This window comes from Bos indicus, chromosome 5 (assembly GCF_029378745.1).
Source record: "Bos indicus isolate NIAB-ARS_2022 breed Sahiwal x Tharparkar chromosome 5, NIAB-ARS_B.indTharparkar_mat_pri_1.0, whole genome shotgun sequence".
In the NCBI taxonomy this organism is placed as follows: Eukaryota; Metazoa; Chordata; class Mammalia; order Artiodactyla; family Bovidae; genus Bos; species Bos indicus.
In genome coordinates, this window is record NC_091764.1 from 101,018,380 (window position 1) to 101,031,607 (window position 13,228).

At 44.6% G+C, this 13,228-nt stretch overlaps 1 protein-coding gene and 1 pseudogene across 2 annotated transcripts; both read left to right on the top strand.

Annotated features, from left to right (window-relative positions):
- The first annotated feature begins 1,049 nt into the window (after positions 1-1,049).
- Positions 1,050-12,816, top strand: M6PR (mannose-6-phosphate receptor, cation dependent). 2 transcript variants are annotated; one of them, XM_019961608.2, is made up of 7 exons: positions 1,050-1,068; positions 7,968-8,147; positions 9,381-9,547; positions 10,554-10,663; positions 11,090-11,220; positions 11,762-11,888; positions 12,317-12,816. In XM_019961608.2, the coding sequence occupies exons 2-7, from the start codon at positions 7,969-7,971 to the stop codon at positions 12,437-12,439; spliced, it is 837 nt and encodes a 278-aa protein (XP_019817167.1). In that variant the 5' UTR covers positions 1,050-1,068; position 7,968; the 3' UTR covers positions 12,440-12,816. The 2 variants fall into 2 exon arrangements, with proteins under 2 accessions (XP_019817167.1, XP_019817166.1); XM_019961607.2 differs by lacking the exon at positions 1,050-1,068 and adding an exon at positions 1,282-1,481.
- Positions 1,488-4,748, top strand: LOC139183208 (small ribosomal subunit protein eS6-like; annotated as a pseudogene).
- Positions 12,817-13,228: the final 412 nt, after the last annotated feature.

Consider the following 13,228-nt stretch of genomic DNA (forward strand, 5'->3'; position numbering starts at 1 on the left):
TGCCATCTATGGGGTCGCACAGAGTCGGACACGACTGAAGCGACTTAGCAGCAGCAGCACACAACTAATTTACCCCTAAACGATGAAAACTGAATGCTAACTCCACAAGAGCTGGGGAGCCCAAGGTTAAGTCAATTAACCTCCATCGCCTTTAATTTATTCATCTGTAAGATTGGGATAAGGTACTTCCTCATTAAGGTGAGCTTGGAGGTGAATTCATTCTCGTCTAAAGCACTTCCAACAGTGCCAGGCACCGCGGGGCTACGCAAGTGTTGGCTTCTTTTATTTCATTCAAAACGCTGTTCAAGCTCCGCCGAGTATAACTCAAAATCTAGTCCCCATCCGCCAAGACGGAGGGAGGCAAATGCAACGGAGGAATCCGAGCAGAAGGAAGCCAGCCTGAAGATGATAGGAGCAACCAGCGGGCACTCGAAGGACGAAGGAATTCCTTCTCAAGAGGGTGAGTCCCAGAGTCACTGGTGATCTGAACCGAGTTCTCACTACGGGTAGGGCTTCAACACGCGGCTAAGACGTCAGACCTGAGGGACACCGCAAAGGCTCTCGGCCAAGACGCAAAGACCGAAACGGAGTTGCTCGGGTCAGAATTGGTTACAGTGTTCATCACACAAAATGCCACAGGGGTGACAAGGTTAAGTCGAATAGTAACACTTCGAATAAACAAGTCGAATATATCACACTTTAGGGTACTAAACCGTAGACAGGACGTAAAGTGACGTTAACAAAGTCAGGATGACGACCCAGTCATCGCTCTCCACTATCTTCTAAGTGCCGACTTGGGACACCAAGCAACTCGCGGCCTGCACACGGCGAATCAGCGTCCCCCTCAGGCGGTAAACGTTCTGAGCCAGCACAAGAGAGATGTGGTCGCGCGCGAGAACTACAACTCCCGCCGCGGCCTGGGGGGCAGGCTCCGCCCCGCACTTCCGCTTCCGCCACCGCCCTCTCGGGCCGCCACCGCTCTCACGTGCCCCCTCCGTCCAACCTACCAGGGAGCGTGACCGCGCGTGACCCCGCGTGACTGGGGGCCGGAGCCGAAGAGGCCAGGAGGTGGGACTCTGGGACCCCCGTTAGTAGAAAGGCAACCCGAAAAGGTGGAACTAAACTTGCAACTCTCGATAGGGATTGGAGTTGTTACGGTAGAGGAGGAGCCTAACGCCCAAGACCCTGGCCAATCAGCGTCCGGGATGATCTGAAAGGCCGGAAAGGGGAAAGGGGCCAAATGGTTCTGCGGTCACATGCCGCGGGGTCTAGTGGGAGGAGCAGTTGCCAGAGGCCGCCCAGAGCTTCCTGTTTCCGGTTCCCAGAGTGGCGCTCAGCTAGTCGCTAGGAGGGACGCTGGCTCCGCCACGAGCTCTGGGACCCGGGTCTGTGGCCGGCCCCTCGCTGGCCCTGTCTCCCAGCGACGGGTAGCTACTGGGCCGGGGATTCTGAGCTTTGCCTGCTCTCTTTGCACGTGACATGTGAGTATGAGGGGCGTGGAGGAGGAGGGGCTGGAGAGTGCTCCCCCCTCGTGGCTGTGACGGGGTCCGGGATCTTTTTAAGTCTCGCTTGACCCGGGTTTTAGCCCAAAACTCCACATAAGGAGGCCGAGGGCAGAAAAACGAAGGTGTGAGGTTGGGGAGTCACAGAATCCCCAAGGGAGTGAGGGAGAAAGGATCTCCAAGACTGGAGAAGGGATTTAAGTGTTTGGAAGGCACGGAAAGGAAGATCGCTAAGTCTGGAGTCCGCTCTAGGTGTTACCGCATACCCGTAGACTGGGTTTTGGCCCGCATCGTGGAGGGAGGTCACGGGGCATCATTTGTAAAGAGTATGGCCCTTAGTAGTTGAAAAGTCGGGAGACTAGACGCAACGCGATTGTCTGGAGCCCTCGAAGAAGTTTGAGGGAGATGAATGTGTGTAAAGAGTCCTCATAGAGGGATTTGTGTTCCTCTTTGTAGGGAGCTTCCGCCCTTGGTCCATAGAGCTGATTTCCTAAGGCTTTCAACGTTGAGCGGTCAGCTAGTTAGGGCTACTCTTCCAGAAGTGTGAGCTACTAGAGACTGGAGATAAGGACCGCCGTATCAAAAATGAGCCAGAGAGAAGAAAGTAGAAATTGCACTGACAAACGGAAAATGTTCATGGCTAGTCTTAAGGACTGGGGAAAGTGAGTGGTACAGGGGCCCAGCGATGTAAAGTTCTTTCCAGTTCTTGGCTCCATCATTGGTCATCCCATTGAAGGAGAGTTTTTTAGCATTAACCTAAATGAATCTATCATTATAGAACAAGAAAATTGAAAGGGATGCTTCAAAATCTTTAAGCCTTGCTGCTTAAACTTGCACCTTGAGAATCTTAATTGTAGCACATTAAAAAGAGACTCCCCAGCCCTTGGATTTCATTCCTTTGTGTGTGCTTGCTTAGATGCTCAGTCTTGTCCGACCCTTTGGGCTGTAGCCTGCCAGGCTCCTCTCTCCATGGGGTTTTCCTGGCAGGAATACTGGAGTGGCTTGCCATTTCCTTCTCCAATTCATCCCATTACTGATACATTGTTGCACTCCTTTTTTTATCAGAAAGTTTTCAGAAAATATCTTTATGCCATGATTCATTCCAGTTGCCTTACTAATAACTTCATACACCTTTTAATACTTGTATAACCTAAAGCAAGTAACTTCAGCTCTATAAGAATCAGTTTCCTCATCTGTGAAGTGGGGGAAATTATACCTGCTTTTCTGGGTTGTGAAGATTAATGAACATAATCTGGATAAAGCTCTTAGCGCATACACCACGGAATCAAAGAGAAGCAGCTCAAATGCAGCCAAACCTTAAGCAAGAAAGAGAAGACTATAAGTTTATTCTTATCCTATCTTTTTGAACCAATGAGCAAATAAAAGATAGCTCAAGTCAACTAATGCTTACTGCAGGGTGTTTAGCTGTTCTTCTTTTCCTAGTTGTGTGAGAGTCTGTTCTAATTTGGGAAAAGAAATCCTCAACTGTCAACAGATAAGGAACTAACTTTGAAGCCAGAGGACACAGCCTTCTGTGCGAGCATCCCTCCAGAAAACTGGTCCTGGAAAAAAGAATATCAATCTAATAAAAGGAGCCTCATTTCATTTTAGTCAGTTGGTCGCATTGTGTGTTGAGCAGTGAGTTAATTTAGGGAAGACAGGAATTGGAGGTCTGGGTTCTTCATTCTGCCTTCTGTTCTGTGAACTGTGAGAGGTCACTTCCCCTTCTTGCTTTGTCAAAAAGAAAGCAAAACTTTGGCAGCCTGCTCTGATCATCCCAAAAAATTAATGTGAAAGAAGATGTACATATAGTGGTTAAGTGTAGACAGTGAGCTCAGAGCCTGACTACCTGGTTCACACTGCTCACTTACTATGTCTAGTTTTCTCATCTGTAGAATAAGAATAATTGTATTTGCTTCATAGGGTTTGGTAAGGCTTAACTGGTTAATGTATGTTAAATTCCTAGCAAAAAGCAAGTGCTCTGTTAAGTATTTTCTGTTGATCCTTTAAATGTGTTTATGGGAGAGAGTCTCAAATTTGGGGGGCTTCTCAGGTGGTACTAGTGGTAGAGAACCTGCCTACCAATGCAGGAGACTTAATAAGAGGCTTGGGTTCGATTGCTGGGTTGGGAAGATCCCCTGGAGAAGGGCATGGCAACGACTCCAGTACTCTTGCCCAGAGACTTCCATGGACAGAGGAGCCTGGTGGGCCACCATCCATAGGGTCACAGAGTTGAACAAGACTGAAGCAACTTAGGACACATGCATGCTCAGACTTTGGGGTTGGCTATACTTACTCTCTGCAGATACCTTAATGTTACTACAATGAATTGATGTTTGGATAACACCAAGTCAGGGAGATGACTTCCCAAGTATTGGTTGCCCTAGTGAATGTGGGAAACAGAACATCAAGTGTAATTTTGTTTTTGTGGTGCCTTGGAGGTATGGTGACCCACTTCAGGATGAAGCTGAACATCTCTTTCCCAGCCACTGGTTGTCAGAAACTTATTGAAATGGATGATGAACAAAAACTTCGTATCTTTTCTGAGAAGCGTATGGACACAGAAGTTGCTATTGACGCTCTGGGTGAAAAATGGAAGAGTTGTGTGGTCCGAATCAGTGGTGGGACCAGCAAACAAGGTTTCCCCATGAAGGAGGTGTCTGGACCCATGTCAGAGCCTGCACCTCCTACTGAGTAAGGGGCATTCCTGTTACAGACCAAGGAGGATTGGAGAAAGTGCAAATCTGTACATGGATGCCAGTCTGAGTGTTCTCAATTTGGTCATCGTAAAAGAGAGAGAAGAATATTCCTGGCCTCACTGATACAACTGTGGCTCATCACTTGGGGTTAGCAGAAGAGCTAGCAGAATCCACTGTGGTCTCTCTGTGTGGCCGCCAGTATGCTGTGAGATAGCCCCTAAACAAAGAAGGTGAGAAACCTAGCACCAGAGCACCCAAGATTCAGCATCTTGTTATTCCAGTATTGTGCAACACGAATGTCAATGTATTGTCAGAAGAAATAGCATACTAAGAAAAATGAAGAACAGGCTCCAGAAGATGCTCAACTTTTGGCCAAGAGAATGAAGTGGGCCAAAGAAAGACTCCAGGAACAGATTGCTAAGAGATGAAAGCTGTCCTTTGTCAGAGCTTCTTACCTCTGAGTCTTGAGTCCAGTCAAAAATCAGATGTTCTATTAAAAAAAAAAAAAAAAAAGAGATGGTCTCAGGGTAACAAATAAGTAAGATCAGACATCAAAAAAAAAAAGTATGTTTAGGATAGTGGAGAAAATTTATTCAGGTACCTATTAAATTCTGCTTATTTTAAGTTTTAAATAGAATCAATGGAATCAGTGGACCAGCATGAAGAAGAATTAGAGGACTTGCCAAAGAATTTATGCTTTTGAACTGTGGTGTTGGAGAAGACTCTTGAGAGTCCCTTGGACTGCAAGGAGATCCAACCAGTCCATTCTGAAGGAGATCAGTCCTGGGTGTTCTTTGGAAGGACTGATGCTAAAGCTGCAACTCCAGTACTTTGGCCACCTCATGGGAAGAGTTGACTCATTGGAAAAGACCCTGATGCTGGGAGGGATTGGGGGCAGGAGGAGAAGGGGACAACAGAGGATGAGATGGCTGGATGGCATCACCGACTCGATGGACATGAGTTTGAGTGAACTCCAGGAGTTGGTGATGGACAGGGAGGCCTGGCATGCTGCCATTCATGGGGTCTCAAAGAGTCAGACACGACTGAGCAACTGAACTGAAAGAGTATTTAAGCCAAAGTCTATAGACTTGTAGTATGAAAATATTTTATTGTAAGTGAGAAAAAGTTGGAAGAATTGAATCTTTGTATCAGGAAAATTGGTGATACTTTATAAAAGTAACATGCAGCAATGGCCTGAGGGATGATTAATGAATACCAAAGTGAATTCTTACCAAAGTAAATCAGTGTATCCTGGGTATATAAAGGGGCTTCCCAGGTGGCGCTTGTGGTAAAGAACCTGCCTGCTTGTGCAGGAGATATAAGAGACGTGGGTTCGATCCCTGGGTCAGGAAGATTCCCCAGGAGGAGGTTGTGGCAACCCATTCCAGTATTCTTAGTTGGAGAATCCTGTGGACACAGTAGCCTGACGGGCTTCCCTGGTAGCTCAGCTGGTAAAGAATCCACCTGCAATGCAGGAGACCCCCATTCAATTCCTGGGTTGAGAAGATCCCCTGGAGAAGGGAAAGACTACCCACTCCAGTATTCTGGCCTGGAGAATTCCATAGAAAGAGGAGTCTGGCAGGCTACAGTCCGTGGGGTCGCAAAGAGTCGGCCGTGACTGAGCGACTTTCACTACAGTCCGTGCATAGGTGTACAGATGAGATTAGAGAAAAGAAAATGAGTTTGGAAAACAGAGCCACATGTTTCCATGCCTAAAACAGTTCAAGCATCGTATGAATTGGGTGTGTTAATTGTAAAGTGACTTGGTGATTCTCAAGAGTTATCAGCAACTGGAATGTAGGAAGACAGTTATACTTACTAGAAATCAAGAAACTCTTGAATTTCATGGCTTGAAGTGGGTTTAGAATACTTACTCAGACCACTGATCTGGACCTCATGAAGTTTGTTCATCCTATCATTTATAAATGGTTGAATGATTTTTTTTAGAGATGAGACAGAACAGATAGATGTCAAATCTTAGGTGCTGTGGTTATGTTAATCTCTTTATCATTTTTGTGATAAGTATGAACAAAGATTGTTAGATGCTTCTGAATATTAAAACAAGGACTTAGGGCCCAAAGTAGTCAGGTCTCTTTCTCTGTTTTACATCTTTCTTAATAACTTAATAACTTTCAACTAGGAAGTTGAAACACTTATCAAGTGTTCATTGTAATTCAAGTATTATCTTAGGGGGAGGATTTAAATAGTATTAATGAACTAGTATTAAACTTTAAATAATGAGACATTTCAACCTAACTTCTCACCAAATGGTGGAGACAAGGATATCTCCATCAGGCTGTCATAAGTAATTCTTTTATGTTCTCTGCTTTCCCTTTTCTCAGCCCTACAGTTATGTTCTGAAGGACTTACCTATGAATTAGACTGAAAGTGACTGATTTATATAGTTTCTTGACACAGGTGATAGATAACTATTAGTATATGTGTGTGTGTATATATATATACAGATGTATGGGTTTTCTGACACAGATATTAATGTGTGTGTGTGTATGTGTTTATGTATAGATGTATGGGTTTCCTGACACAGGTGATAGGTAGATACTAATATCTGTGTGTGTGTGTGTGTGTGTGTGTGTGTGTGTGTGTGTGTGTGTGTGTAGTTGTATGGGTTTCCTGACACAGGTGATAGGTAGATACTAGTGTGTGTGTGTGTTTGGGTTTCCTGATACAAGTGATAGATAATGTGTGTGTGTATGTATGTGTGTGTGTGTATATGTATAGATGTATGGGTTTCCTGACACAGGTGATAGGTAGATATTATTATTATATATATTATATGTATATGTGTGTATGTGTGTGTAGATGTATGGGTTTCCTGACGCAGGTGCTTTGGCACAGAAATATTGAAAGGTACTATTTGTTGCGGGTGCCAAAGAATCTTACTGTTCAACAAGATCAAAATACTCTTCATTGGTGACACTTAAGTATTTTCTAAGCCATTGATTGATTCTTCTGACAATTTCTAGGACCAAAAATATATTCTTGTTTTATGCACACATTGCAGAAATCTCAACAACTGCCTGTCTACACTAACTCTGCTGTCCACTTTGTCGATTGCACATGAAAGGAGCACAGTAAGGACAGGAAATGAGAGTGGTGTCAGGTGAGGGATTCGCATAGGAAGAGTCTTTTAAAATATGTCCTAAGACTTCCCTAGTTGCTCAGTGATAAAGAATCCACTTGCCAGTGCAGGAGACACAGGTTCTATTTGTGGTCCAGGAAGATTCCCCCATGCCCTGGAGCAACTGATCCCATGTGCCACGACAGCTGAGCCTGTGCTCTAGAGGCCAGGAGGTGCAACTACTGAACCCCACAAGCCCTAGAACATGTGCTCCTCAACAAGAGAAGCCACTGCAATGAGAAGCCTACGCACCACAACTAGAGAATAACCCCTGCTTGCTGCAACTAGAGAGAAGTCCATGCAGCAGTGAAAACCCAGCACAGCCAAAAATAAATGAAATTATTTTTTAAAAGATAATAAAAGTTTTGAAAAGAAAAAGAAACCTGACTTAAGCATCCAATCCTGTATATTAGATAATGGGGAAAAAAACTTGAAATAGAGACAAGAAAATAAAGCCCAGCATCATCATAATGAAGAAAACTGGCTAGTATAAAGTAATAGGTGGTGGGTGGAAGATTAACAGGTTTAAAAAAAAAGTGTTATTCATTTATTACACATTCATGTGCTCTATTTCTTTCCCCGATCCTCTCCCTCTTTCCCCGAAACACACACTCCTTGTCCCAAAAGGATGTCCCCCCTCCACAGCTCCTGGAGGACTGGCCTGCTGCTGCTGCTGCTCTTCTCTGTGGCAGTCAGAGAATCTTGGCAGACAGAAGAGAAAACATGCGACCTGGTGGGAGAAAAGGGTAAAGAATCAGAGAAAGAGTTGGCTCTCCTGAAGAGGCTGACACCGCTATTTAACAAAAGGTAAATGAGAAGAAACTTAAAGGCCTTGAGAAAACAACTTTATTAAAGAATCTCCTCTTACTAACTGTGTTAATTTTTTTTTATATTACTACTGAATATAGAGGGGATACATGTATCATAACCTCCTCTGAGAGATGGTTCTAATCTGTACTTGAACAATATTGGCCTTATTTGGCCATGCTGTCTCACATTCCTCTATGATGGAGAGCACGTGCTTAGCCCAGTGTTCAGCAGGGATGTGCAGGTACTTTATGCAGAAGAGTAGCTGTTTGTAAGATTGGACCCAAGAGACCAGCTTGATATTCAGAAGTATAAGATGAACATATTTAGGCCTACTACTACATCATCGTGGCTCAGACGGTAAAGCGTCTGCCTACAATGCGGGAGACCTGGGTTTAATCCCTGGGTCAGGAAGATCCTGGAGAAGGAAATGGCGACCCACTCCAGTATTCTTGCCTGGAAAATACCATGGATGGAGGAGCCTGGTAGGCTACAGTACATGGGGTCGCAAAGAGTCGGACACGACTGAGTGACTTCAGTATATCATCGTAAGGGCTTCCCAAGATGGTTCAATGGTAAAGAATCTGCCTGCCAAGCAGAAGATGGAGGTTCAGCCCCTGGGTTGGCAAGAACCTCTGGAGAAGGAAATGGCAACCTACTCCAGTATTCCTGCCTGGAGAATCTTATGGACAGAGGAGCCTGAAGAATACAGTCCATGGGGTCACAAAGAGTCGAACACTGAAAATGAAAGTGAAGGGGGCTTTCCTGGTGGCCCAGATGGTCAAGAATCTGCCTGCAATGCAAGAAACCTGAGTTTGATCCCTGGGTTAAACATGACTAAACAACAACAATAACATATCACCCTAAGTGTCAATAATCTTCAGATATATAAATCGGAAGATAATCTTTAAGGAACTAGGATATATATCATAAACGTACACCCTTATTCACAGGGAGGTACTAACTAATACTTTAGCGTAGTCTAGAACAATTATTCTAGAAATATCTAGAATACTAGCTGTCTTGGAGGCTGTATTTTCATCAGTCATCATCAACAGTTAGTCTGTCTGGGTCACAGTTAACCTCACAATGCAAAAGATATTATTCACTAGGATATTTAGCCATGATGTTTGATAAATAAGTTGAACACACCGTTGTTTGAACAGAGGCTGCTCTTTCTAAGGCTGACAGCTCTAACTGTCCTCTTCCTCCTCTCTGCATTTCTGCTTTCAGCTTTGAGAGCACCGTAGGCCAGAGCCCAGACATGTACAGCTATGTGTTCCGGGTGTGCCGAGAAGCTGGCAACCACTCCTCTGGGGCAGGCCTGGTGCAGATCAACAAAAGTAACGGGAAGGAGACGGTAGTTGGGAGATTCAACGAGACTCAGATCTTCAATGGAAGTAAGAGTCTCACTGTTGATCAGCTTACTGAATCCCTCTTATAACCCTGTATGTCTCAGCCCTAACCAGGCTGTATCATATGGGTGTGTGTGGTTCAGCTCACCTGAGATACCTGCAAACCACAGAACACCCAGCTCCACCACCACTCCACAACCAAGGCTCAGGACATTTATATGTTGGTGTTAAAGTGAGATTAAGCTTTTTTGAAAGCCAGTCAGTCTATAAAAGTCTCCCCACCAACTTGAGTTATGTTGATAATATTTCTCAAAAATCATAAAATCATTGCTGGAAAGGACTATGTGAACAACTATGGTTTATTTTGTACCCTTAAGTAGATAAATAAGTGCAGATTGTTGTTGCTGTAAATAACATAATAAAAAACAAGGTCAAGAGTTTGGGGCTGGGGTCAGAAGACTAGATTTTTGATCCAGCTCATATTTTCTTATCCTGTGACTTTGAAAAATCATTTGACTTTTTGTTTTCTCATATGCAAAATTGGAAGCAGAATCCTTACCTTGGTCACCTCGCATGATTATTAATCAAATGATATTTTGCAAAAGAAATTTGAACAAGTAAATACTGAAGAAGGAAAAGTGTCCCCAGTCTTCAAAGTCATCCACTTTGAATTTATCTGTGGTTAAGATCTTAGGCTTTCCCTTGTCACCCAGTAATTGAATGGAGCCTCTTGATGTTAGCAGGTGTTCAGAAAATGTGAGTCATGACTAAGTACGGATCATAATTGTATTTGCACTATCGGTTGCCTACCTTTAGTGTGGGAAATCAAGATTATTCTTGTATGCATATGTGGTTCTTAGTTGTCTTAACAAGGGAACACAAGCTGTTATAAAGGGGTGGGTTTTAGTTGGTATTTATGGTATACCAGAGCTCATCCTGCGGGGTTAACTAAAACCAACTTCACTGAACTTGGTTCCATGCTTCCACAGTGCCCAGGTCTGTCTCTGCTTTTCCCCCACCCCAAAGCTCCTTTTCCCTTGTCCATCCTCAGGTAATTGGATCATGCTCATCTATAAAGGGGGTGATGAATATGACAACCACTGTGGCAGGGAGCAGCGGCGGGCAGTGGTGATGATCTCCTGCAATCGACACACCCTAGCGGTGAGGCACCTCGGGGCCTGGGAGCCTAGAGAGGAGATGAAAGGACTGACCTGAGGTGGGACAGAATGTCCAGAGGGAATGAGATAACTGGGGTGGATGAGAGAAAACCAGACATCCAGGGACTTCCCTGGCAGTCCGGTGGTTAAGACTCCCCACTTCCAGTACAGGGGACATGAGTTCGACCCCTGGTTGGGGAACTAAGATCCCACATGCCATTTGGTAGCAGCCAAAAAATTTAAAAAACCAGAAGTTCAGTTTTTCCCTGAGTCGTAGGCGTCCATCTTCCATCATACATGGAAAATAAGTTCTTAAACCAGGAGGAAGCAAATGTTTAGGGGGGTTTTGTGGGTTTGTGCTCCTTTTCAGACAAGCGTCAGAAGCAAACACCTTACCACATAAATGTTGTGTCTGTCCTCTTACCGTCAGGACAACTTTAACCCTGTGTCTGAGGAGCGAGGCAAAGTCCAAGATTGTTTCTACCTCTTTGAGATGGACAGCAGCCTGGCGTGTTCCCCAGAGATCTCCCACCTTAGCGTGGGTTCTATCTTACTTGTCACGTGAGTCCTTCTTCCTTTATCAGTCCAAGCCTTTTTTTTTAACTCATCAATCACTTGGAAGTATATGGGTCCAAATAGCGTGTGTGCATTTGTATGCTATATTATAATTGGAGGGGAAAGAAGTCTGTGAATATCCTCTTTAAACTCTGCAAGTTTAAAAAAATGAGACTTAATGTTTTATCCCCAATAAATATATGCATTTGGAGATAGGGTTTTTTCCCTACTGGAAGACTAGACAGTTTTTATTACTCTCCCATTATTAGATTATTAGAACTTTTAAAGAAATTGGACTGTTTATCTAATGGTGACTGTTCTCAACCCTAAATGAGTCACACACTGTCTTGCTTTTTTCTGATCCAAAGGTTTTCTCAGGCAGGCAGCACTCTAACTGGTTTTCTCAGGCTCTACCAGCCCCTTTTTTTTTTCAACTGACTATTCCTTTTTTGTTTTTCCATTTTTATGGAACAGAGCTTAGGAAACAGGTAACAATGAGCTTTACTGATTCTCAGTTTTTGAGTATGGATGTCTTTCTCCCTCACAGGCTTGCATCACTGGTCGCAGTCTATATCATCGGGGGGTTCCTGTACCAGCGACTGGTGGTAGGAGCCAAAGGAATGGAGCAGTTTCCTCACTTGGCCTTCTGGCAGGATCTTGGAAACCTGGTAGCAGTAAGTAACAGGGCAGCTGGGAGACAAAGCAGATGACCAACCATCCGTCCTGGTTTGCCCAGACCGAGGGTTTCCTGAGACACAGGACTTTTGGGTGCTAAAACCACCCCAACTTCCAGCAAACCAAGACAACTGGTTGCCCCAATACAGGGTAATAAGCAACATAGCACCTTAATGTCTGACCTTCCAGACTGACTGGAAGAACGGTACTGTTGCTTAGATTTATGAATCTGATCCAGCTATTTGGGGGCCTACATGAGGAGAGCGTGTTTCCCCAAATTCAGTTTAGGCCAATCACTGGAGCTTTGGGGTTTTCTCTTCATTATCCCTGGAGAAAACTAGTTCTTGCCACCTTCTCAGACCATAAACACTGTGCCCACCTGAAAGTTGCTGATTTCACATGATCACTTTTGTTCTTCTCTCTATAGGATGGCTGTGACTTTGTATGCCGCTCTAAACCCCGAAATGTGCCTGCTGCCTATCGTGGTGTGGGGGATGATCAGCTGGGGGAGGAGTCAGAAGAAAGGGATGATCACTTGTTACCAATGTGATTGCACTTTAGATGTCCAGCTTCTTCAGCCCCCAAACCAAAGCGTCCTCCGGCAGATTTCTGAAGCAGTCTCTCATCTCACCCTCAGTCTTACTCTTGCTTTCTGGTTTGCTTTTGGTTTGCATCCACCTGTCAGTAGAAGAAATGCCTTTCTCTTTGTTCCCTGTTTGGTTTTCCCTCCTCAGAGATACAGCTGCAGGACAGAGATAATAGGGCCAATCACAGTAGAGGCTGTTGCACTGTCTTCATACCAGAAAGTACAAGTAGAGGAGTTACTGTGAGCAAAAGGGTGCGGCAGGCTCCCTCTCTTTTTTAAACACATTTTCATAAGTTTTTGAGACACTGGATTTAATTAAAAAAACAAACCAAGAAACATTATTTATAGGTTTGATTGCTTTCATGCTGTTACTCTGCCCTACAGTAGTCTCCATGAGAGTCTGGATGGAACTTGCTGCTGGGAACTGTTCTGCAGTGATTATTTGGTCACAAGGACTGCCATTTGGTCTCAGCCTGGAGAGGTTGTACACTTACTTCTCCCACCTCGGGTCAGGATGGAAACTGTGAAATTTCCCAGGATTACAAGGTACCAAACATTGGCTGGCACTGGAGTGACCTCACAGCTGGAACTGGGCCCTGGGTCGTCATCTTGGTTACTGGTCCATCTGCAGCTAATATACCTAATCCAGAAGTGCAGTCCATTGGAAGGGACACTGAAATGGACCTCCTGTGCCACCAGGGTTCCAGAAGCGCGAAGTCTGTTTACCTTGTAGTGGGATATCCTTGGCGGCTT

What these genes read in the sequence shown, in the direction of transcription:
- M6PR (XM_019961607.2), top strand. An exon ending in ACACCGCTATTTAACAAAAG is followed by an intron (nt 8,148 to 9,380) that starts GTAAATGAGAAG and finishes TTCTGCTTTCAG; the next exon opens with CTTTGAGAGCACCGTAGGCC. An exon ending in GCAATCGACACACCCTAGCG is followed by an intron (nt 10,664 to 11,089) that starts GTGAGGCACCTC and finishes TCTTACCGTCAG; the next exon opens with GACAACTTTAACCCTGTGTC.